The sequence below is a fragment of the Juglans microcarpa x Juglans regia genome, chromosome 3S (assembly GCF_004785595.1).
Source record: "Juglans microcarpa x Juglans regia isolate MS1-56 chromosome 3S, Jm3101_v1.0, whole genome shotgun sequence".
In the NCBI taxonomy this organism is placed as follows: Eukaryota; Viridiplantae; Streptophyta; class Magnoliopsida; order Fagales; family Juglandaceae; genus Juglans; species Juglans microcarpa x Juglans regia.
The window spans coordinates 24,558,843-24,584,342 of NC_054599.1; the positions used below are offsets into that span (position 1 = coordinate 24,558,843).

General features: G+C 35.7%; 4 protein-coding genes, 1 long non-coding RNA gene and 1 pseudogene across 10 annotated transcripts; 4 read left to right on the plus strand and 2 right to left on the minus strand.

The window, feature by feature from the left end:
- The first annotated feature begins 351 nt into the window (after positions 1–351).
- On the plus strand, positions 352–4,945 carry LOC121258348 (pseudouridine kinase). 2 transcript variants are annotated; one of them, XM_041159851.1, is made up of 9 exons: positions 352–510; positions 609–734; positions 1,140–1,242; positions 1,684–1,731; positions 2,869–2,966; positions 3,076–3,190; positions 3,303–3,385; positions 3,630–4,182; positions 4,638–4,945. In XM_041159851.1, exons 1-9 carry the CDS (start codon positions 406–408, stop codon positions 4,694–4,696), a joined length of 1,290 nt encoding a protein of 429 aa, XP_041015785.1. In that variant the 5' UTR covers positions 352–405; the 3' UTR covers positions 4,697–4,945. The 2 variants fall into 2 exon arrangements, with proteins under 2 accessions (XP_041015785.1, XP_041015784.1); XM_041159850.1 differs by having other exon boundaries at positions 3,303–3,381; positions 3,602–4,182.
- Positions 4,946–5,741: 796 nt separating this feature from the next.
- LOC121258326 (putative pentatricopeptide repeat-containing protein At3g18840) lies at positions 5,742–8,439 on the plus strand. Of its 2 annotated transcripts, XR_005939379.1 has the most exons (2): positions 5,742–7,993; positions 8,202–8,439. XR_005939379.1 is itself a non-coding variant. In XM_041159814.1 (1 exon), the coding sequence occupies exon 1, from the start codon at positions 5,813–5,815 to the stop codon at positions 7,820–7,822; it is 2,010 nt and encodes a 669-aa protein (XP_041015748.1). In that variant the 5' UTR covers positions 5,742–5,812; the 3' UTR covers positions 7,823–8,092. The 2 variants fall into 2 exon arrangements, 1 of the variants encoding a protein (XP_041015748.1); XM_041159814.1 differs by lacking the exon at positions 8,202–8,439 and having other exon boundaries at positions 5,742–8,092.
- A 246-nt stretch (positions 8,440–8,685) lies between these two features.
- Positions 8,686–11,573, plus strand: LOC121258350 (arabinosyltransferase RRA2-like). Its single transcript, XM_041159854.1, has 3 exons — positions 8,686–8,972; positions 9,009–9,201; positions 10,216–11,573. The coding sequence occupies exons 2-3, from the start codon at positions 9,019–9,021 to the stop codon at positions 11,332–11,334; spliced, it is 1,302 nt and encodes a 433-aa protein (XP_041015788.1). The 5' UTR covers positions 8,686–8,972; positions 9,009–9,018; the 3' UTR covers positions 11,335–11,573.
- Positions 11,574–12,970: 1,397 nt separating this feature from the next.
- LOC121258379 lies at positions 12,971–15,899 on the plus strand (annotated as a pseudogene).
- On the minus strand, positions 14,845–15,988 carry LOC121258409. Of its 2 annotated transcripts, none has more exons than XR_005939390.1 (3): positions 15,848–15,988; positions 15,601–15,768; positions 14,845–15,518 (listed from the first exon to the last, which is right to left on the minus strand). It is a non-coding gene; the product is annotated as an uncharacterized LOC121258409 (long non-coding RNA). The 2 variants fall into 2 exon arrangements; XR_005939389.1 differs by having other exon boundaries at positions 15,601–15,728; positions 15,848–15,983.
- Positions 15,989–17,241: 1,253 nt separating this feature from the next.
- On the minus strand, positions 17,242–21,050 carry LOC121258391 (NEDD8-conjugating enzyme Ubc12-like). 3 transcript variants are annotated; one of them, XM_041159902.1, is made up of 7 exons: positions 20,899–21,011; positions 20,752–20,793; positions 19,200–19,313; positions 18,792–18,900; positions 17,905–17,983; positions 17,690–17,806; positions 17,242–17,612 (listed from the first exon to the last, which is right to left on the minus strand). In XM_041159902.1, exons 3-7 carry the CDS (start codon positions 19,306–19,308, stop codon positions 17,475–17,477), a joined length of 552 nt encoding a protein of 183 aa, XP_041015836.1. In that variant the 5' UTR covers positions 19,309–19,313; positions 20,752–20,793; positions 20,899–21,011; the 3' UTR covers positions 17,242–17,474. The 3 variants fall into 3 exon arrangements, with proteins under 3 accessions (XP_041015836.1, XP_041015837.1, XP_041015835.1); XM_041159903.1 differs by lacking the exon at positions 20,899–21,011 and having other exon boundaries at positions 17,242–17,405; positions 17,512–17,612; positions 20,752–20,892; XM_041159901.1 differs by lacking the exon at positions 20,752–20,793 and having other exon boundaries at positions 20,899–21,050.
- Positions 21,051–25,500: the final 4,450 nt, after the last annotated feature.

The following is a 25,500-nucleotide window of genomic DNA, read 5'->3' on the forward strand; positions in this document are numbered from 1 at the left end:
AACTTGTTATCAAACTTATTCATATACACTTGTTAGAATAAATAATTGCTAAAACCAATTTACTCCCCCAAGACTTTTGGGATGAATTTTGTTACCATCTTCATCTCCATACATGTATGTATGTATGTGTGTGTATGTATATATACACATAATTGTATCATCATTGTCATCATCCAGGGACCAGGATGGACAGCTATCACAACCCTAAAGAGGAATTATAGCACGTTCATAGAAATTTATTTTCACACTAGAATTACCAAAATACCATCCTCAGTGGGCTAGCCATATAATTCAGACCCGTTGTTAAAACGTTATAGCCCAAATTTTCTGGACCTGCCCCAAATAATTATAAGTCCGGTCCATGACTAAGTGTGATTGTTGACCGAGTCGGAACTCCAGTCTCCTATGGCTAGTCTCGGAGGAGCGAAAATGGAGAGCAGTGTTCAGAGGCGAGTGGAGGCTATTTCTCGTCACCTCCTACTGAGACGACCTAATCCCGTTCTTTCTCCGGTAAGATGACTTCGTTCGCACTTTTCCGTTCCCTCTTTGCCTAGTAATATACTATAGTATATATTGCACGATATTGAGACTTTCTTTTGGGTTGTAAGATTTTACTAAAGGGTGGGCAGCCGATAAATGGTGAGGCTGAACCTGTGATCATAGGAGGTATGGTGTTGGACATTCATGCCACACCTTCGATGCCTGCAAATCCCAGAACAACCACTCCTGGAAAGGTATTCTTTTTAATTGTAATTTCGGTTTTTTCCCTTATTCTTGGCTCAAAAGTATTTCAATGATGTCAATTTCTTATGGACAAGAGCCCATTTGAGTATAGGTATTTATTATATTTTTTTAGTAATTTAATAATTTTCAAATGTCTGTTGGTACTTACCATTTATTATAAACGCATTTACAAGTTATTATTATTATTATTTATAGCTTTCCATTAGATATTATTAATTGACGAAGAGTTGGTTTCTCTGGAAATACAAATACAGGTGTGGATTCATTTATAGCTAATGGTAACATGTGCATCAAACTGTTAAAATGATAGGAAAAGAAGTTCCTTTCTCTATTTATACACATCCACAAATGTATGTATTATCCGGAAACTTAACTTTAGCGAGTCTGCTGTTTAGGTTCGTTATGTACTTGGAGGTGTAGCAAGGAATGTTGCTGAATGCATGTCCAAGCTCGGAACAAAGCCTTATATGATTAGTGCTGTGGGTCTTGATATGGCAGGTGAGCTTTGTGTTGCTCGCTTTTTCATTATTTTGACAGATACGTAATGCGGAAGACAATTTTGTTCTGAAGATGTAAATGGAGCTTACACTATACTTGCATACGTAGGAATCCAATCTGGTTATCCGAGAGTTTTGTAATATTTTTATATCCAACATTATACTTTCTTGGAAGTGTGGCATAATCAATCCGTCGGTTCCATTTCTTTCCCCCAGCCTGAATGCGGATTGGGACACGGATGTTATGCAGCATGTATTAAATTCAGAAATATCCATCCTTGTGCATTAAAATACCTAATCACTGGCCTGTTTATCACTACATTTTAGCAGAACTGATTTACATATGGATCAGAAGTTGTTTAGCCTTTTCTATACTCTTTCAATTTGACCAACAGCCAGTATAGCTTCCATTGAATCTGACAGATTTCACTTCTCTTACCAGGAAATTTGTTGATACAACACTGGAAATCTGCTGGGCTGTCTACAGAAGGTTTTCCCTTTCATGTTTACAGCCTTTAGTTGTCATCTGTGGAGACCATTTCTTTTCCAAATTGCATAAATCTTGATCTATATTTAAATTTTGTATCTGGTTGTTGAGCCAAACTCAACTCATCTCAAACCAATCATTGATGGGACCCACTACTTTTTCAACTTCCCATAAAAAAAGCTAAACTCATCTCAACCTACTTCATACATTTGAACCAAAAAAGTTAAACTCATCTCAATGGGACCCACCAAATACTACTATTTACAACTCATCTCAACATCCAAACGTACTCAAACTCAATAACTAGGTGCCTTTACTCCTACGTTGACTAACAGTTTTGTTTGAAGTTGGGATGGATAAGCCTCTAGCACAAAAAGGCTTTTTCTGTCACTAAAACAAGCCAGTATCACTCATATCTTTCTTAAGTCCCAGTTCAAAGGTGGACTGTTGGTACTTACCATAATATTTCCTTGGAAATTTTCCCCGTATTGGATTTGCTGGTGTGGCTTCTATGATGAGTAATGTAGTGCCAGCATGCTTGTGTTGGCTATGGTAAAATATTGAGAATGGATTGGGAAGTTTAGAGTGACAAGAATACTTAGAAAAGATAATGTAGATTGTAGAAAACAAATTTGTAAAAATGAATTGAAGATACATAAACTCAAGAGGGGGAGGAAAAGTGTGACTGGCTTGTGTTTCTGAAATTCTAGATGTTTATTTATGAGCGTAGGCACAAATAGGAAATTTATTATAATGCATATATGCATTATAATAAATTTCCTATTGTTGTGTTTGGTAGAAGCTGCTGGATGTGAAAGAAAACATATATTTTTAGAAGAATTAGTTCAGTGCTAGCCACTAGTAACATCGCAAGTTTTGTTTCCTTCTTGTCTTGATGGAAATATTGATAAAAACATTAATGAATAAGGTTGGATATAATTTATAGGGGCCATCGGATTGGGGGAATTTTTCCTTGAATTACCCGATGTGCACTTGCGGGAAACTCTTTGTTGAGCCTGTGCATGCCCGGGATTAATGAAGACTTTGTTCTCGACACCTGGTGCCAATAAAAAAATATTGAAACATTATCAGTACAAAGCATTGTACTGCTCTATTCTGACATAATATTATTTGGAGTAGGGATTCGGAAGCAACAAGATGTAGTGACTCCGGTTGTTTGCAACATACTTGATGTAAGTGGAGAGTTGGCAGCTGCTGTTGCGAGTGTGGAAGCTATTGTGAGTTGATTTTTTATGGATTTAGTGATTCTGCTAATCTGCCAACTTATATAATTTTAAGAACAGTACCTTCAGGACATGATACTTTTTTATTCTAACCATAACTCAGGAAGAGTTTCTTACACCTGAGTGGATTCAACAATTCAAGGGCAATATATGTACTGCTCCAATATTGATGGTTGATGCAAATCTGAGTCCTCTTGCTTTAGAAGCTTCTTGCCAAAGTACCTATAAACTCTCTCCAAGACATTTATTATTTGGAATTGTAGGATCATTGACTCTGCTGATTTTATGTCATTCTCATCTATCTCTTTTCTCTATCTGGGTATTCCTCAGTTGCAGCTGAATCTAACATTCCAGTGTGGTTTGAGCCTGTGTCAGTTTCAAAATCCAGAAGAATTGCTTCAGTTGCCAAGTATGTGAGTGCTATGACACCCAGATGAGTATTAATTTTCAGTAATTCATCTTGGGTTGCTTGGGGATTTTTGAGAAAGTGATATTTTTCTATATGTTCTGAGTTCTGCTCTGTCATCTCATTCTATATTTAGGACTTAGTTTAGCAAAAACTTAGCATATGATTTTATTTTTGTAGCTGCTATGCTTGAACCTACACTTTGTTCACTTATTTTGCACAGTCTCCAGCTAATATGGAGGTTTATGCAGGTAAGTATTGCTTCACCTAATGAAGATGAACTTGTTGCCATGGCAAATGCTTTGTCCTGTGCAAATGTGTTTCCTCCAATTGAAAGGGGGAATAAATATTCGGCAGAGTCACTGTTCCAAAAGCTGAAACCAGCGATCTGGCTTTTGCTAGAAAAGGGTATCAGAATGGTTGTTTTAACCCTTGGTTCAGATGGAGTGTTCTTATGTTCTAGAGGAGGGCCAACCGTCAAGAGAGCCAGTTTGGAAAGAATTAAGGCATTTGATTCTTCTGGACGGCTCTATAAGGTTGTGACATCAAGCTGTCCGCCACATTGGCATGATGCTACAGATTTGGAAAGGGATTCTCATCTTTTTGCGGTGCATTTCCCAGCCCTTCCCGCATCAGTTGTGAGGCTCACAGGAGCTGGTGATTGCTTGGTTGGTGGGACGCTTGCTTCAATTTGTGCAGGTTTAAATATTATGCAGAGCGTGGCAGTTGGAATTGCAGCAGCCAAAGCTGCAGTTGAGGCAGAAGCCAATGTGCCGGGTGCATTTAGTTTGGCCACAATTGCAGGTATGTGATCATATATCGCATTTACAAACACTGAGGGGTAGCTCAGCTGGTTCGGCCTTAGGTCACCGGTTCGAGTCTCCTTAGGACCACTGGAGGTTTACCTGGTCGTTAACTTCAGGACTCCATGGGATTAGTCGAGGTGCATGCAAGCTGGCCCGGACACCCACGGTTATAAAAAAAAGAAAAAAAAAAATTGCATTTTACAAGCAATTTGTAGAGATATACATTTCAGAATCTCATCATGAGACATTTGGAAAATGCAGAGACAGAAATTATTCCAGATTTTTCTCGATAGCATTTTGAGACACTGACACCAGTCCGTTAACAAAATAGATACAGAACAAACCTGACATTGTTAACGCATGGAGACATCAACCATAAGTAAATAAACATACAAGATACAACCAGAAACAAAGCTTAAAGCGTTAACTGATGTGAATTTCCTGTGCGTGCAGATGGTGCGAGGTCAGTGTACTCTGCTGCCAAAGTTTTGTTCAATCAACCGATGCTGTAAAGCGTCAGAGGATGTTCTCTATCTCTGAAATTTTCATTCCTGTATTTTGGTACCCTTTCTTGGATTAACAAGACAACGGAATCAAGATGGACCGATGCATCATGAGACCGAGATCTCTTTTTCACATAAAATCAAGATCTTTGTATATTGACACAATTCATCGTTGATCACTTATCCGGGAAAAAAAAAAACACTACCATGATGATGATAATACTAATAATAATAAAATTCATGGTTGGTTTTGCAAAATTTCAATGAGTGACTGACTTAAGTTTCCGTTTGGAATTTAGACTGAATTAAGATTAATTAAGTTCAATATAATTTTAAGTTGAGTTTGACATCTCAATATCTAATTCTAAAATCACTAAATTCATCTGAATTTCAAACTTTTTTACATGTGAGACTTATGATTTTTTTTTAACTCAACACTTCCTTACACTTGAGATTTATAATTTTTTTCAACCTTTTATAAATACTTCTAAACTCATCTTAACATCTAAATACATTTAAATTCATCTTCGGTGAGTCTTATAAAATTCATTCTACCATTTTAATTCATTACTATTTATAAAGAACTCAATTCAGTTCAGCTCAACATTTAAATGAGACCGTTAAGTATAACAAATAATACAATATAACATAAAAAAAAAAAAAAAAAGCCAACTAGGTCTTTTCTTAATATTATTGAAGACGACTTTAATTAATTAGTAGGTAGTTTGATGTGATATGGCTTATTTATACAAATCATAGTTTTTATAATTGGATGCATTGCATTTTCTTTCTAAACGGATTGTAATTTCTCATCAATAAATAAAATAAAAAAAATTATTTGTACAATTTTAATGTGAACAAAGTTTAGGTGTTCTTTAAAAGAAGTGAATAAATTTTAAATTCACATAAAAAAATCAATTTTTTTAATAACAAGCTTTACTTTTTTTTTTTTCAACGCGAGTTTGCGGATTTCTAGAAAATTGAGTTTAATATTATTCAAAAATAAATAAAAGAAAGTATAAATAAGTCTCTGATTCTTTCAACCGACGTCGTTCATAAACACAGCCGTACAGGAACAAGGTAAAAAGAGTATCCCCACGCAGCCACGGCCACGTGAATGACTGAATGAGGTCCCTAAATCATGGCCTTATATATCACGTCCAAGCCATTAAAGCTGGTTTTATCCCAACCATTTTCACCTCCAATCAAGTCATTCACTTATACTCCAAACACGGCCTTATGCGCGAAGCTCGCAGATTGTTCGATGAAATGCCCGAGAAAAACGCTTTCTCTTGGAATGCAATAATCTCGGCTTATATAAAATCCCAAAACTTGACACAAGCGCGAGTGTTATTTAATGCCGCTTCCCATAGAGATTTGGTTACATATAACTCAATGCTGTCAGGATATGTAAGCGCCGATGGGTACGAAGCTCATGCGCTTAAGTTGTTTATTGACATGCAGTCGGAATGTGAGGGGATCAGAATTGATGAGTTCACTCTCACAACAATGCTTAACTTGATCGCCAAGCTAGGTTTCATATCATATGGAATGCAGTTGCATTCCTATATGGTGAAAAGCGCTAATGATTTAAGCGGGTTTGCTGTTAGCTCTCTTATAGATATGTATTCTAAATGTGGCTGTTTTGAAGGAGCATGGTGGGTGTTTAGCGGATTTGATCATGGGGTGGTTGACTTAGTTTCGAAGAATGCAATGGTGGCGGCTTGCTGTAGGGAAGGCAAATTGGAATTGGCTTCGGATATTTTTTGGACAGAAGCCGAGTTAAATGACACAGTGTCTTGGAACACATTAATTTCAGGTTATGTTCAAATTGGTTATGGGGAGGAGACACTGAGATTGTTCGTTCTTATGGAAAAGAGTGGCTTTAGATGGAATGAATATACGTTTGCGAGCGTTTTGAGTGCTTGCTCTGGTCTGAAAAGTTTGAAGCTTGGAAGGGAAGTCCATGCTTGGGTTCTGAAAAACGGGTTGTGTTTGAATCCATTTATAAGCAGTGGCATTGTTGATGTCTACTGCAAGTGTGGGAATATAAAGTATGCAGAGTCAGTTCATTCGGCAATTGAGAGTCGAAACCCATTTGCAGTCACCTCCATGATTGTGGGGTATGCATCTCAAAGCAATATGGTGGAAGCCCGAAGGCTTTTTGATTCATTGCCAGAGAAGAATAATGTTGTCTGGACTGCTTTATTTTCAGGTTACATCAGATCACAGCAATGTGAAGCTGTGTTTGAACTTTTGCGTGAGTTTCAAGCTAAAGAAGGAACTGTTCCTGATGCTTTAATCCTTGTCAGTTTGCTCAGCGCTTGTGCAATACAAGCTGACCTTGGTCCTGGAAAGCAGATTCATGCTTACTTACTCAGAGCGGGGATTGGAATGGATGAGAAGCTGGTCACTGCTTTGGTTGATATGTACTCAAAATGTGGTAGCATCACATTTGCAGAAAAGATTGTCCAAAGAGTTACTGACAGAGATTCAGTGCTTTACAATGTAATGATATCCAGTTATGCTCACCATGGACATGAAACTGAAGCTATCCAGCTTTTTAAGGAAATGGTGGAGAGAAGTGTCAGACCGGATGCAGTCACCTTTGTCGCCCTTCTGTCAGCCTGTCGGCACTGTGGATTGGTAGAACAGGGTGAGCAATTTTTCCATTCCATGAGAACAGACTATAACATATTGCCTGAGATCGACCACTATGCATGTATGATTGATCTATATGGGAGGGCTAATCAACTGGAGAAGGCAGTGGCTTTAATGAAAATGATTCCAATAGAATTGGATGCTGTAATCTGGGGGGCCTTTTTGAATGCTTGTAGGACAAATGGCAATACATCATTTGCAAGAGAGGCGGAGGAGAAACTACTCGAAAGTGAAGGAGTCGATGGTGCTCGGTATGTTCAATTGGCCAATGTCTATGCTGCAGAGGGCAATTGGGATGAGATGGGAAGAATAAGGAAGAAGATGAGAGGGAAGGAGGTCAAGAAACTTGTCGGTTGCAGCTGGGTATATGTGCAAAACAGAGTTCATACATTCACTTCTAGTGATATATCTCATTGTAAAACAGAGGAGATATATAGAACCTTAGCCGGCTTGACTGAAGAACTAACCATATGAGATAGCCGGATCACTGTATTGAATTTGTGGTCATCTTTGATTGGCAGCATGACAACACGATTGATTTCTGATGCCTTGTGGATATAGAAATTCATGGGCTTTGGCACAACCGGATGAAGGGACCTCCATTAATCTTTAACAAGTTCTCTCTTCATCCTCCTGGCCCATATGGTAAGTTTCCCTTCCGTTCAAATATCAGTTCTTAGAATTTTGTAAAAACGTGCTTTCTCACTTCTCAGTCTTACAATACAAATCATAAATCGCTTATTAGTGCCATCTTATATTATAATGGAAACAAAAATACTTTTTTTCCTCTGAGTGAATGCTATAGATAAAAAAAAACAGCATGCTGATGCTGTATTCTGTACTATTTTTCAAGCGTTAACAAACTTTCTGGTAGTGATTTCGTTGGCTTCGCTCGAAATGCACACTCGAGGCAAAGATGTCCAGTGATACAACTGGGGCGTGGCTTGGGCAAGCAAAGATGGGGGGGAAACGACCTTGTTGCATTTGGAGTCTTGGACATGATGCAAGCCACGACGACCCCAACGACAGGTCTCCTCTATTCTCGTGTTGTTATCAGCCTAGGGGGAAGTCATTACCATTACGGCATTACTTAACAGGCTACTCTCCTCGTTAAATAAGCGTTGCAAACGAATTAATTTATTTACTGTTGGTTTGGGAAAGGAGATGATTTAAATAAATTAAATAAAATTTTTGAAAAATATTAATTTTTAATGTTATTATTATTTTAAAATTTTAAAAAAATTAAATTATTTATTATATTTTATATAAAAATTTAAAAAAAATATAATGATGAGATGATAGGATATAGAGTTAGGAGCGTAAATGTTTCGAAACGGGGAAACGGGGCCTTCTGAGCTTTGAATCCGTCCGAGTCTCCGTCTATCTATCTTTTTCTCGATCCTTTATAATTCAGCAACCACTCCCTGAGCTTTCCGGCTCATTCGGGCACCCTAATCTCTCTGACTCTGAACCTCACCCAAGTGACCGAAAGCCGTTGACCCGAACATACCCACATCTGCCTCTGTATCTCTGTCTCTCTCTCTGAGCGTCCACACTCGCAACTCCAAAAGGGTTCTAATTAACCCCTTGTCACTACTTAGTAACCATTTGAAGCCCCCCCCCCCCCCCCCCCCCCCCCCCCCCCCCCCCCCCCCCCCCTCTCTTTCCCAATGACTGGCCGCAGAGATGTGCTCTTGATGCGAAACACGCTCCCCAAATCGAGAGTCGCAATCGGCGTGGCCATCGCAGTGGGAGTCCTGTTGGGGTGCGTCTTCGCCTTCCTGTTCCCTCACGGCCTCTTCCTCCCAACCCCTATTCTCACTCACACCATCTCCAAATCTGATAATGCCCAGGTTCCTATTTCCTTGCCTTTTTTTTTTTGGAAGAAAAATGTTTATTTATTTATTTATTATTTTCTAAATTTTGGGATGTTGAATTTTTATTGGTGTTTTATAGTGTATAAGTGTGTAATTTGGTGGTTAGATTTGTGGGTCTAATCCGGGATTTTATTATTGGTGGTAATAAAGTCGTCGCTGAGAGTTTCTGAGGTTTTTTACTTATAAAAAAAAAAAGAGTTTCTGAGGTTTTTTACTTTGAATTGGCCATGGGTTTTCCACCAAATGGTTAGCATATTGGTTGAAAAGTTCTAGTTGCAAGTAATCTGTGTGCTACACCTCACCAAAAACTACATATAAAAATATATGTATATATGCATGATTTCTCTCGTCCCAATTTATACGTACAATTAACATGAATCTTAGAACACGCCAAATGATAAAAGCAAGAGAAAATTGAAAATTGAATGTATATATGCATGATTTTCCTCGTCCCAAAAATATTATAAATTCGGATAGAGGCAGTAATTATTTAAGGCTACAATTCTGTTGCTTTTAAATATTTCGAATTTAATTAGAATGTAGTTTCTCTGTCCCAAAAGAAACAATGAGAGAGCTGAAAATGTGAACCTCTGCTTATTTAGTTTGCAACCACCACCATTTGCGGTTTGACTTGAACTGGAGAATATTCATGTTGTGGTTCATGGGGGCCATGAGTCTTTGTAACTTGTTTCAAATACTGAAATTTTTATTATCTGATAGATTAACTGATAACTTATCGACGGAGATCATGAGACTGATATGTAATGCTTTCCCTCCCCATTTCCCGATGTGAGGGACTTTATTTCAAACATGTTAATATGAGATATGTAGTTGTGCATCTCCTGCATTTTTTATATATTTCATCTTGTGGTCATGAGTATAGTGCATATGGAGTTCACATGGAGCTGAATGGATGGATGGGTAGATTCTTAGGCGCAGATTTCCAGTCTTTGTAAATAATGCTCACTTTTTCATACTTTTGTTGACTAGGTTGCTTCAGCCTCATGTGAATCATCTGAACGGATGAACATGTTGAAATCAGAGTTTGTGGCAGCATCGGAGAAAAATGCTGAGTTGAAAAAACAAATTAGGGAGCTTACAGAAAGAGTTAAATTGGCTGAACAAAGGAAAGATCAGGCACAGAAGCAGGTTCTTGTGTTGGGTAAACAGCATAAAGCTGGACGTTTTGGTACTGTCAAGGGTTTAAGAACCAACCCTACCATCGCCCCTGATGAATCCGTGAATCCAAGACTGGGAAAGATATTAGAGAAAGTTGCTGTTCAGAGAGAGCTCATAGTTGCTCTTGCAAATTCAAATGTGAAGGACATGTTGGAGGTTTGGTTTACTAATATTAAGCGTGTGGGTATAACCAATTATCTAGTTGTTGCTCTGGACGAGGAGATTGCCAGGTTTTGCGAGTCAAAAGTTGTTCCAGTGTATAAAAGAGATCCAGATGTAGGTATTGATTCAGTTGCGAGGACTGGAGGGAACCATGCTGTTTCAGGGTTGAAATTTCGTGTTCTGAGGGAGTTTTTGCAACTGGGTTATAGTGTTCTTCTGTCAGATGTTGATATTGTATATTTGCAGAATCCTTTTCATTATATATATCGGGATTCTGATGTGGAGTCCATGACTGATGGTCACAATAACATGACTGCTTATGGGTATAATGATGTCTTTGATGAACCTGCAATGGGTTGGGCTCGATATGCCCATACAATGCGGATATGGGTGTATAACTCCGGTTTCTTCTATATCAGACCAACAATCCCTTCTATCGAGCTTCTGGATCGAGTAGCCAGTCGGCTTTCTAGGGAGCCAAACTCTTGGGACCAGGCAGTTTTCAATGAGGAGCTCTTTAAACCATCACATCCAGGGTATGACGGGCTTCATGCTGCCAGGAGAACTATGGATTTCTATCTTTTTATGAACAGCAAAGTCCTCTTCAAGACTGTCAGGAAGGATGCTAAATTGAGCAAGTTCAAACCAGTAATTGTTCATGTGAATTACCACCCTGATAAGCTTCCACGGATGAAAGCAATAGTGGAATTTTATGTTAAAGGGAAGAAGGATGCCCTGGAAGCCTTCCCCGATGGTTCAGATTGGTAAAATTTGTATGCTCTTAGAAATACCTTATAGCATTTGGGTGCTTAGCACGTTAAAATGGAATGTAGTATAAATGTTACAAAGCACGACGCGTTTTACTTGTTTCTTCTTCTGCGGACAATGTGATTTATGCCCTTTCTGCATAGGAACTGTGATGCCATAAGCTTCACACCTGATACAACACTATGTTCGCTGAACTAAATGATGCTTGCCTTTTTTTTTTTTTTCCTCTGTGGTCTTCATAAAGACATGTTGTGCTTTTTACTTGTTGCTAGCTGTAGTGAATCAAGCCCCTCTTGTTCTAGCAGCTTATGTGAATCCTAAACCGTGGGGATGGACGTATATTATCTCTTAAGGCTTTAGCCATTCTCTAAGCTTGCTTGCTTGCGTTGTAAGCAGTCTGTAATATGTATGTCTGCAAACATGGAATTCAATATCTTAGCTTAATCTTAGGGTGCGTTTGGTTACCAAACTCACATCAATTCATCTCAACTCATCATTAAAACTTTTTTAAATCCCAATACAAAATATAATAAATAATTTAACTTTTTCAAATTTTAAAATAATAATAATATTAAAAAATAATATTCTAACAATATTTTATCATCACAACTTAACTCAACTCAACTCACTTCAACATCTATACACACTCTTAATCATTGACCCGAGTTTCAGATGCAATAGGTCGCCACACAGACCTATCCAGCACGGCGGAGGGAGAGCTGGAGGGCGGAGAAAAAGGAGCAGTGGTTTTGTAATGCTTACTGCTTACTGACAATGGGTCAATGGGCTCTCAACTCTTTAGGTAGTATGTTTACGGATCGATTTCCGGTAACGTTCCTCAAAACAATAATCACAACTCTGCAGATTTGAGGAAGAAATACGTATTTTAAAGCCCAGAAAAGCTTCACGACATTTTGCATCAACGTACAAATTCAATCAATCATAGATCCAAATCTCTACAGTTCGCATCCAACTCAAAAGTCACGACAAACACTACTAATAAGCGAAATCTAATTTTCATCATCAAAAGCAAAAGCAAAAGCAATACTATCAGCTCCTTGAAATCGAAGAATATATATATATATATATATATATATTACAATTGATAAAATTATTATGTACTTTATCATACAGATGACGTATGTTTATGTTTCATAAAATTATTCTCTAGATTTTATGTTAATTTCATAGTAAAATCCTTGATTTTCAGTCACCGGAAACCAAAATTCTATTCAAGTTAACTTGGAATGGACTTGACCGTACCCGGGTGACTCAAAAGGCGTGCCGGTCAAAATTGTGACTGGGAGACAGCATGTCTTTCACGATTTCACTTTTACCTTTAGCTGCAACACATCTTACCCTTTATTCTTCTTCTTCCTCTGTATTATTCTCTTTCAACGTTGGGCTTCAAAAAGCATTGTGTTTTCTGTGCTTCCCGAGCCTCTTTGTCAGGAGGACCGAAGACAATGGGTGGGTTTCAGGCACCCACATTGCTTCATTTCCCAGAGCCCTCCTCTCTGCTCTGAAATTGGCTGTCTTGCATTTTGGTTCTTGCGTTTTCCTCACTTTCAAATGGGTGTCCTTTGCATAGAGGTTGGTGGGCCTCTTTGATTATCACTTTCCTTTATTTTTATTTTCCTCTCAAGTTTTTGGTTTCTTGTTTTGTTTTGCGCATCAAATCTTCTGAATTTCTGCTGTTAGTTATTGCTGTTTAAATATGATCAGCTGCTCTACCATTGCTTGTTTCCTAATGAATCTGATCTGCTTCCTTGCAAGATTTAGCCGTAAATGTACCTTCTTTTTCCTCTAGTTTATTTTTATGTACGGAAATATCCAGTTTATCCAATTTGTGAGGAAGAGTTACGTAAATTAGATGACAGATATGCAGAAAGAAACTGATGGAATAAATAAATTACTAAACTGTTCAAAAATAGTTCTTGGACAATAACGAGATAACATTAATTTTTAAGAAAGTTGAAAATATTTGAATGATCGAAGATATTTCCGTTCTGGCAGGTTGGAACTAGGCGTTGATGGATTCCTAGTTGCACCCTTAATCATGAAATCAATACCAAAGGACGGCCTGTTCTCTATTATGCCTCTTTGTTTCAGAGGCAAACCAGCCACACGGTTCGGCATATTCCCAAAAGTGAAGTCAGCAGGATATAGTCGAGGCAGTACGCCTGTATATCTAAATGTGTATGATTTGACACCCGTAAATGGCTATGTTTATTGGGCTGGACTTGGTATCTTTCACTCTGGTGTGGAAGGTTAGTTTACTTTTATCTTATATTTCTCTTAATCACGAACTTTTTGTTGTTAATGGTAAGAGCATAAGTCGATGACTGAGTTAGAACATTTAGATTACATTACCGATGATGACAATTGCTTTTTTCTGATTTGGTGTAAGATATCATGACATAGCAAGTACAGTTGATTGGATTTTCGTTTACAGCAGAAAAATATAATGTTCTTGATTGAACTGAACCCTCTCGAACTATACTAAAAGTAGTCTTGACCCTTCTACTTGAGGTCAATGACATGAGTCCCGTCTCACAATGTCTCTCCCTGAATTTTTTATTTGTCTGCCAAATTATCTTCTACACTTGCGCCACCCACAGCAAAAATGAACTCCAGTCTGTACTTGCAATATGTTCGACCTAAACCATCTGACTCCTTGCTGGTGGCTAGACCAGTAAATTTTCTAATTCATAACGGATCCACTGCTATCTTCTGGCTTAGATGCAAGCAATATAATTTTACATATTTCTGTAGCCTCAGTCCACTCGAAGGATATATTATTTTAACTTTGACATCTCGCCTCTATTTCCCTTTTTTTAACTTACTCAAAAATAGATTCTTGGATTCTCCATGACATGCATGTAAATATGTTTGTACAGACATATTAGTCTTTGAATGACCAGGACATGGAAGAGATCCAAATATGTCAAATATTAATATTCTGCTATCTTCTTTTTTTCTTCCCAAACCATGATATTTTCTGGATGATACAACTGTTTTCTGTTGTCCCTGTTGCTACTACAGTTCATGGGATTGAATATGCCTTTGGAGCTCACGACTACCCAACAAGTGGTGTCTTTGAGGTTGATCCTCGACGGTGCCCTGGCTTCAAGTTTAGGAAGTCAATATTTATGGGTACAACATGCTTAGAACCTGTTCAGGTTAGAGAGTTCATGGAGCGCCAGTCAGCCAACTATAACGGGGATATGTATCACTTGATTGCTAAGAACTGCAATCATTTTTGTGAGGATATATGTTACAAGCTGACTGGGAACCGAATGCCAAAATGGATAAATAGACTTGCAAGAATAGGTAGGTTACATAAATCATACTCTATTTTACTTTGAGTTTTGGCTTGCAGTAAGTTTTTGGCTCTAAGTATCTTAGAGTGCTCAGGGCCTGAATGCATTTTATATCATGGATTAACTCGAATATTTTTGTAGCATACATCAATTTCACTGCCTCATCCTCTCCATATACAATGGAAAATTGAAATTACTCTCAGGATTTCCCCCTTCATGCTGATGTTTCATGGAGAGATTTGGATAGTGAGTTGAGATGAGATGAGATGAAAATTGAAAAATGAATAAAATATTGTTAGAATATTATTTTTTAACTTTATTTTTATTTTGGAATTTGAAAAAGTCAAATTGTTTATTGTATTTTATTTAAGAATTTGAAAAAATTGTAATGATTAGATGAGATGAGTTGAGATGATTTCTGAATCCAAACAAGGCCTAAGGCTGATTAGGCTTACACGAAAGCTCTAATGTAATAACATCTAAATAGAAATTGATGCTTAGTTTTTGCCTTATAACATTTACACATGCAGATTATATTTTCTTGGGTTTCATCATCCAGGCACCAACCCAAAGAACCAGGGAGCACCTACTTTTCTGAAAACAAAATAAAATAAAAATGGAGGTTGAACAGGATGTTTATTGAGTTGCATGCCTTGCTACTGCATAAGTAACCTTCATATTTGTTACCCCTCGTTCGTGTGCTGGTTACAGTAACTAATTCTTGTAACTTTTGTCTTCCTTGTAGGTTCACTGTGCAACTGCGTACTCCCAGAGGCCCTCAAAGCAACCACCGTATGCCACGACCCTGATTTCCAGGGATGTGACAATGAAAAGAAGAAATTGAGGAGTGCCTTTAGTTATCTGTCATCAATATCAATGCATCAGAGGGAAGTATCAATGTCATCGTTGTTTCTACATTCTCACTATAAGGGCTGTTTACCACCATGGGAGTTGAAGGTCTAGGACTGGTTCGATGAAGGAACAGTGAGTAGACTTCATTTCTTTGCAGTTGAAGGAACACCGAACGTCCATCTTGCAATATTGAGCTATTGGAGAGGGGTTGTGCTATTCCTGCTCATTTTCATCCACAATGGCCTTCAAAGACTGAAATCTTTGCGAGTTTGTTGTTGTGAATTTTAAGAAACGAAATAGAAAGGCATATTCTTCTGGTTTTCTGTATTTTTGCTAACCTTTGGAATTTGCTTCTTGTATTTATAAAATTGTATGCTGATATTAGCTCCATTGATGTGCAGTCATATCTTTACAACAAAAGAAGAAACCAAATAGGTTGCTGAATTGTTTTCATACCATTTTGAGCTCCCATATAACGTGTTCTTCTTGTTGTTAGTGTTATGTATATTTGTAAATCCAAAGAAGAAAAGGAAAGGGTAGCTTCAACCTTAATCTCCATAAGTTTGGACCATTCATTTATCATCAGTTCAAGCTATGGCTTGAAGCCAAACCCCAAGATTCAAGGGGAATGACTGGTATCCGGACTACCACTTCAGCTAAATGGACTGCATTAATTAAAAGCTTTTTTTTTTTTCTTTTTTTTTTAAGAATATAAAGTTTTTCTTTGAGAAGGAAAAAAATACACTTGGTAAATAATCCAAAGGCTAGCTCCATTATTACTGAGAGTGGTGGTCCAATGATCCTAGATCTGGAGAAGCATGAGGCCCTGTTTAGATACAGAAACGGTTTCATCCTATCTCATCATTACAATTTTTTCAAATTCTAATACAAAATATAATAAATAATTTAAATTTTTTCAAATTTCAATATAATAATAATATTAAAAAATAATATTCTAACAATATTTTATTCAATTTTCATCTAAAATAATTTCATTTCACTATCTAAACAGGGCTTGAGTCTCACCTCAAAGTTTAGGCCATAACTTCTAGATTTTATTTTATTTTTCTTGATTATTATTAGGTAGGAATAACTCTATTAGCCGCAGTTTCCAAAAATGACTCATGAAATAAGGCAGATTTAATTATTTAAGCTATATTCTAGTTTCTAACATCCTTACAAGAGGTTTGTTCTCATCCCCTCAAGTTGTAGTTAACTGATCTTGATGGAAAGGTTGCATACGGCTTACTCAATAGCATGTAATATATGTGCACAGTTTTCATTTCATCCCTCCGTTTCCATCTCATTTCTATCGGAGAAAAAAAAATGTTTGAACTCGAGCACAATTATGAAAACGAATACCTTTGTTGCTTAAATAAAATTAAGAAAATACTTTAGTCACAAAGAGATTAAACAAAAATAAATCTACAAACTAACGTAACTTGTTATGACACGTAAGATTGTAAAATTACTTTTATTGTAAAGTAGACCTAACGGATTTCATAAAATCACGTCAGTTTGTACATTTATTTTTATATATATCTCTTTGGTCTACAGTTTTTTTCTTAAAACTATATAAGGTTTAAAAGTGCAGAACATTGTTGTTTTTTTGCATAATTTTCCGAAGTATGGCAGTAAAAAGCATGTCCTCCCCCCTCCCCACAGCACCCCAGCCAAAAAAAAAAAAAAAAAAAAAAAGCCCCACCCAAGAAAAAGAAAAGGAATAAATACATAACTAAAGTCTCATGCAGATGATTCACGTCCAAATAAAGAAAATCGAACGTCCCCAACCAATATCTCAAACATGTCACTAAGTTACACAGAATACAAACATCTCCCAGTGGGCTTCTACATTTTGAAGAATTCATGCCCAAAACAGCACCACCCTAGGAAGTCCTGCAACAAAATTTACAGCCCTTGAACCTTCGAGCAATGAACTCAGTGCTTAGCAATCACAAATGGCTGCTATATGCAACGCGGGAACAGGGTCTGTCCGACATACCCACCAGCCATTGCCCTACGCACATTGGATTCAAACAACTTTGGGTGGTCTCTTAAAACTGCAGCTGCATCATGATTGAGTGGATCTTCACTATTGGGCTCCTGTAAACAAACAATTTATGATTAACAGGGATCCACCTAGTAGCAAGAATGTACTTGTGAATGAATAATCAAAATACCGTATAAAGATGAAATAGGCCATATATTATAGTGTTTATATTTAAAACAGGTTTCCAGTCTTCTCTTAGAATGTTGAGGCAGACATTTCCTTCCAAGTCAATATTAGGATGGTACACCTGCAAGTTGGACACATTGTTAAAACTATCTTTCCAAACATAACATATAATGTTTATCAAGAACAACTTCTTTAGAGAACAGGATGTGCTTCGTATACCTTTGTCTTGCACTTGACCTTTGGTGCTTCATGAGGGTAAATAGGTGAAACTTGGAAAGAGAACAAAAATGTGCCACCTCTGTAACAAATAAATAAATAATAATAAAGATAATAGACTGCATTCGGCTTCCACTTTTTATTTTCAAAACTAGAAAAAAAAAAAAAAATCAACTTCAATCCAAACATCTTTAAACAAAAACAAAAAACATCGTCTATTTCTCAAAAAAAAAAACTTTTCATCTAACCATTTGGCCAGGTTACAACTTCAAAAAATTTTAACCCTAAGGGTTGGTTCAAGTGGTAAGGGTTGTGGTTTTGGTGTCATGCTCTCTTCAAGTCTAAAGTTCAAACCCTTGGGTGCAAACAATTTCTAAGGGCCACTTCCCATTAGTGAAAAGCTGATTCTTTCTTTACCTGAGCCATGTGATGGGGATGCGTTACATATGTCCAGGGTTTAACTGGATTAAAGATGTGTTGCGTTTGCATGGTCTCCGGGATTCCACATTATTAAAAAAAAAATCTTTCACAAAATTTAAAAACGATACATCTACAAAAATCTTATCCAAGCAAATTTTCAAATCTACCTACCCACTCTCACAAATCCTAATACAAAACATATCTAAAAATTTTTTTATCTAAACAAATTTCCATTTTTCCTACCCACTTCCACAAAACTAACACAAAACATGTCTCACAATTTTTTTCTCCAAATTTTTTTCCCAGAATTGTAAAAATTTCTCATAACATTTTCACCAATCAAATATGCCCGTTAAGTATTCAAACTTCCACCACATATAATGGCACGGGGTGTTACTAGAAAAACCTCATAAACAGGATGCTCCATCATCCACAGAAGAAAACTGAAGATTTTTACAGAGTGTACTTACAAATAATATCCTTCATCAGGCCGAATGGTAACCTCGAAGTTCATCAAGTCATCCTTGCCACTGGGGAAAGATATGCTACAAGATTTCGGTAGGTTCAGTTCACTGATATCTACACAATGAAAAACATAAAAAAGTTTAGAACATAAACCCATATGGCTCTGCTGGAAGCAAGTGGGTCAGACAATGTATATATGAGAATCTGCTTTTGATATCAATTCGTATGCAAGACATAGGTTTTGTGAGTAAAGAACCAATGTATGACAATGAAATCCTGAAACTTCTGTCAAAAATTTTTTCAGATATAAATAAGTTGGCTGAGCAGGTCCTCATAGCAACTGTTTCAGGTACCTTCCGGCAAACACTTGATTATGATATTCTAGTTATTCATATAAAAATATTAGACTCTACCTTTGTGAAGACGTAATTCTCCTGCACTTTGCTTCTTGATAGGTGTCTTTCCATTAGCACTCTCTGCAAGTTCCCTTTGCTTTTCCTTCACTTTAAATAGCCTAATCATTTTTCCTACACCATAATATCAAAATCAGTTTATGAGGAATGCAATACTACCATATCCAAAAAAACCCTGGGCTGCACAAAAAATAAAAAAATCAACTCTTAAATAACTTAAATATAGAAATATGCAATCTGCCTTGGCATAACAAATGATTTCTTAGGTATCATTACATGATTAGCACACATACGATCACCATAAAGACAATAACCAGTATGGATTATAACCAGGCCCGAGAGTTTCACTCAAGCCCTACCAAACTTCTGGACACTGTTGGGAATGCAACAAACTAATCAGCATCAACAAAGTTCCGGCCACATTTTGCAAGTAATAATCATTACTGTTAACTCATTCCGAGTCTGGCCATTCTTACAAAGGATTCTTTTGACAAGTAATAATTCTTCATTAATAAGCGACACAGGAAGCATATAACATTTTTATAAAGAATTGAGCCTCCATTATGCCTCCCAAGAAGAGTAACTTCCTTGGGGGATTTCAGTTACTATTCAAATACCAAATTATAATTGCTATTCTGCATATCTCTCATCTCCATGCCATTTAGTTTCTCTATATTGCTCTCAGAAGATATTGCAAAAACGCAAAATGATATGAGCAAATATGCTCCATTGAAGAATGGATCACAGCAAAGCAAAATTCAGCTTCAATGATTCCTCCATTGTTACAGACTATTATTTTCCTCCAGGTGCTCTTAATTTATCATTCTTTCCAGAAGAGCATTGGACAAAAGCATGAAAGCTAAGAAACCCATTATTTTCAGGAACAAAATCATTATTTCCAAAAAAGCATTGAACGGTGTAACTTCTGACTATTTTTTCAGAAAAAAATATTCAAGGAACACCAATCCAACCTTGTTCTAGAGATCTAACAATTAAACACGCATTCTAGCCACCAGAAATTCTTGAAACCAAAACGAACATATTTCTCACTATATCTAACCAGTAACCGTGATCCTACGATAACTCCATTAGGTAGGAGAAGGACGATCTCATGAACACTAGCTAATGACAAAGATTCAAAGATCCACATGAGAGAAAAAAAATAAAAAATACAAAACCGCAGCTACTTTAGCTTCAAGTAACTTTCATAGATCATACAACAATTCAGCAGCTTATCCACGGGATTTTGAGACGGTCATCATCCCGTAGAAAAACTTTCACAGCAAACCCGCCATGCTTAAAGGAAGTTATTTACTTAGCAAACCAAACACCCAGACACAACATGTTCAGTCATTCCAAATATACAAAGCATTTCAGCAATTCATAACACAAGCACCCAGAATACCGAGCAAATAATTCAAACAAAACAAAGCCCAAACAGAATCAATCCTACATAATTATGAAATTTACAACCAAACGCAATCGCAAAAGAATCGAGAACTTTATCAAAAGCCCCCTAAACACAAATCAAAGCTAACAAAAATACACAAACCTATATATGTATGAAATATGTCAAACAGCTGAAGCCCGCAACCTGGATCAGATTAGCGAAGAGAGATGTGAAGGCAGACAAAACGCGAGAAATACGATCGCGTGTAAGGAAAATTATGGAAGAGAAGAAAAAGAGCGAAGCTTTTACCTTTGTGCAGAGAGAGAGAGAGAGCGAGAGAGCCAAGCTAAGGAGGAATCTCGAGTATTTTTATTTCGAAAGGGTGGGGTCCGAGTCGCTGTGTCTCTCTCTTTCAATTTTTCTCTTCCTCGCGTCAATCATCGTCATCCACTACAAGTCGGATTTAGTTTCGTTCGCTTTCGACGATGAACGGGCTTTATCGCATTCGTTTGTCTTCCTTCCCATGAAATCGCCAATCACCAACTGCCACGTGAATGTCTTGAGACGCAGCCAAAACAGCTCATGTAAATTAAGCCGGTGTGCAAACTGCAAACACCCTCCAATTCCATACTTTATTTTTAGAACGTAACAACTTCATTCGTAATAATGTCATAATCAATTATAATGATAGCACCATGAAATTAAAGATTAGCATCTAATAAGACTCTAGATAGAATAAAGTGTTATTAACCGGTTTGATTCAAAAGTCTCTCAAGTCACATCAATTCATCTCATTTGATCAATATAACTTTTTTAAATTCTCATACAAAATATAATAAATAATTCAACTTTTTTAAATTTTAAAGTAATATTAATATTAAAAATTAATATTATAACAATATTTTATTCAACTTTTATCTTATCTCAAATCATTATCCAAACATTCCCTAAGATCACCTCTAAACTATATCATCTACAAGACGAGCATGCCTCACAAGTAAGGCTCAGTTTGTATTCGTAAATCATCTCAACTCATTTCAACTCATCTCACTACTATTCATTATTATTCATCAACTTTAACTCACAAATTTTACTACTATTTACAACTCATCTCACTATTATTCACAACCCATCTCAACTCATCTCAACTCATATTCGAATCCAAACAATACCTAAATGAGCTGTTTTCATTCTCTTGCCTCTCAACATGAAGTACTTTCGTAGTCCAAAAAAGGGAGGGGGCTTTGAATCTCGAATATCATATTTCATTGCCTATAAAAGTTACGTGCCTTAGAGCCATTAGCTTTAATCACAAACAAAGAATCTCATTCAAATATCAAACTAGAAAAACTCAAATGCAACATCATCTATAATCCCCTCAAAATAACTAAAGCCTTGATTTCATCTACTTCAAACATCCAAATTCTTTCCGACACAAAGCAAATAAAACATCCACTTTATCATCCCTTAAAATAATCTCAACACCCGCATAGTTAGAAGATTAAAACATTGCATTATCAAAATTAAGTTTTATCGTACCTTGTTGGGGAGTGTTTCCAAGAAAGAATACTTTCATCACGTATAATTAACTAATGTGATTTATGGTAATGTGTCCCTCAACACCTGCTAAACAATTATCAACAACATCGTGAAGCACACAATTAGAATAATGCAATAACTTCAGATTCATATATTTCCATAAACCCCAATAAATAGTAATGAATCTAGAAATTGAAGTTAAATTATATTGATCAAAGCTCGTGCCAAATCAAAATAATTAATAGCAATTTTCAAAAAAGGTCAAACGAAAGGACAACATACAACCAACATATTCTTTACATTCGAACAACCCCAAAAAACATAACAATTTTCCTCTACCAGCTGACAAAGTGAACAATTCACATTAGAAAGAACACCCCGGCTCCATTAAATTCAATTTTGTGGGGAGGCTATCCACCATCCAAAATTCTAACTTTATTTAGAAGATTCATATTCCAGAATTGAAACCAAAAGGGTGAAGAATTATGGTATTGAAAACTTTCAACTCCAACTGTAGAACCAAATAATGTCATTGCTAGATGATATCCAAACTTTACTGAATAAAAACCATTTTTAGTGTATGTCCATACAAATTTATCTTCACATCCTCTTGAAAGTAAAGAAGTTGTAAAATAACATTAGCAACAAAACGAGGACAAATAGACTGTATCAAATCCACATTCAAAGAGCCATTGTTATGATGCATAAGGACATTAACCATCAAATCATCTTAAATAACATAGTTAAGAGAAAGTGAGTGAGATAACCAAAAAATTGGAACCCATTTGTCTTGATTTATCATAACACTATTACCTTTCCCTATCCTTCAAATACCAACATTTATCAAAAGAGGTTTAGCAATACAAATACTCCTCCTTACATAAGAGGGTTTCCTACTCAGATTTGAGTGCAAAATATCTATATTAGGAAAATACTTAGCTTTATAAACCCGATACCCGATACGGCAAAGAAAATAGATTTTGGATAAACCACCAACATTGTTTTGCTAGCAAAACCAAATTAAAAAGCTAAAGATTCTTAAAACCCATATTACCTCTCATATTTGAAGAACACATATTTGACCAACTAAGTCAATGTAACTTCCGTTCAGATTGGCTTTGTCCCTACCATAATTTTGCAAATAATCATTCCAAGTCTCTACAAAAGGATTTGGGTAATAAAAAATAGTTCAGTGTAAGTAGGTAAAGCCTGTACAATTGCTCTCTACCGGCTTGTGAAAGCAATTGTTCCTAATAGCCTTGCAACTTGTTCCAAACCCTATCTTTTAACTCCTTAAATGTATAGCACTTCAACCGTCCAATCAAATAATGAAGACCCAAATACTGATCATGAGCTTGGAGAGAATGCACATCCAAAATGGCCATAATTACATTAACTTCTTCAAGTTTTGTATTTGAGTCAATCAAAAGTTCAGATTTATTTATATTGATATGTTATCTCAAAGCTAGCCCATATACTTGTAGCAACTGCTTCAAATTTTCATTTTGATAGCGAGTAACGGGGCAAAATAATAAGCTTTTATTTGCAAAAAAACAAATGAGTAATAACAAGAGCTCTAGGAAAAACTTTGACACCTTTGATCAATTTTCTTTGCTCAGCAGCTTAAAGAAGAGAATATTATCCCTCAGCACATATAATAAACAAGAAAGGAGATAATTGATTACTCCAACGCAAACCCCATGATGCAACAAATTGAGAAGTAGGCATCACATTAATAAGCACCTTATGAGAGACTAAGTTAATACAAGATAATACAAGAGTCACTCATCTTCTATCAAAACCAAGTTTCAACATAATTCTTTCAATAAAACTTTATTTCACCCAATCTTAGGCTTTACTAATATCCAGCTTCAATGATCAAATCAACTCTCTTTGTTCTAGTAAAAGATTAATGTTATGTCTAAGGGAGTTCAAAGCAGATCTGAAAAATAAGGATAGAGGACCCTCTAATAATCAATTTAACTCCCGGTGCTTAGATCTCAATTGTGCTTGAAGATTGCCAAAGTGACCGTCTTGCCAAAGCTTCAAATGGTGAAATACATGAAGATATTGCACTCCTCAAGCCTTGAATTACCAACTTCCAAATAGTATTTTTCTTTTATAAAATCTTGGTGTTTTGATATTAAATTATCCGATAATTTACTTAACACTTATTATTTATTTCTTTATTTAACAGTAGTAAATATTATTTTCTCAGTTGAAACCCTCTTTGTTCTAAAATAAAAAGAAACTGGTAACATGGGTCATGAGAAATGGATCAATATTCTGATAGAATTTTATTATTTTAGGATATGATATAGAAATGAGATTAGTATATACTATTTTTCTACTACATAATGTCTTTTGAAAAGTTCAATCCAACATTATAATTATTTTAAAGTCTATTTTAACTATCTATGTATTTTGATTTGAGATCTTGAAACTCAAATAAATATTTTTAAGTTTTCTTTTAATTTGAGATCTTGTAAGTGGGAATTTCTGTAATTTTAAGAATTATTGAGAAAATTTAGAAATGTAGTTTGTGTCGAGTTTTGTTAAGCCTTATTTTTTATCACTCAACTATACTAAAAAATGATTGACCTCTTTTTTAGTGACCTCTTTTTTAGTAATGCTATATATAGTTATGGAGTGCATAAGTATTGTGCAATTATTTTAAAAAAGTGTGGAGTCTATTATTAAAAAAATTAATTTTTTCATGTAAATCTCGTATTTACTCACTTTTTCAAATATGTGTGACAAAACTTTTATTAAAAAGTATAGGTGGAATGGAATGTAATTATTTGTTAAGAGGTAATTTGTATTGAGATTTGTAAAAGTGAATATATAAGATTGAGATATTATTTTGTTACCTTTTTAAGATTTTTTTTTTTATAACTTTCTTGTTTTTATATATATATATATATATATTTTTTTTTTTTTTACAAAAACTTAATTATTTTAGATTAAAATATGATTGAAAATTTATTTCAAAAATTGAAAAATATTTAAACAATCGAAACAATTAACCATTCGTTCGTGGCTTAACTGAATTACTCATTAACCCCTCCACAACCAATGATTCCGAAAAGGCTAGAGATATGTTTATAATTTTTTTTATAAATATTTTACAACTTATTTTCAATCAATTAATATTATTTTATTAAAAATAAATTTTAATATTATAAAATTATCCTTCATTTTATATAGAATTGTAATGGATTATTTTCCTTTACAAAATGGACCCTGCTACTTTGCAGTTATTGCTGGACGGATTTAAAGTGTAATTGCATTTTTTTTCAAATATTTTTAAATATTTAAAAGAAAATACAAATCCAATAATACCTTGTTTAAAGATTAAAAAAAAAAAAAACA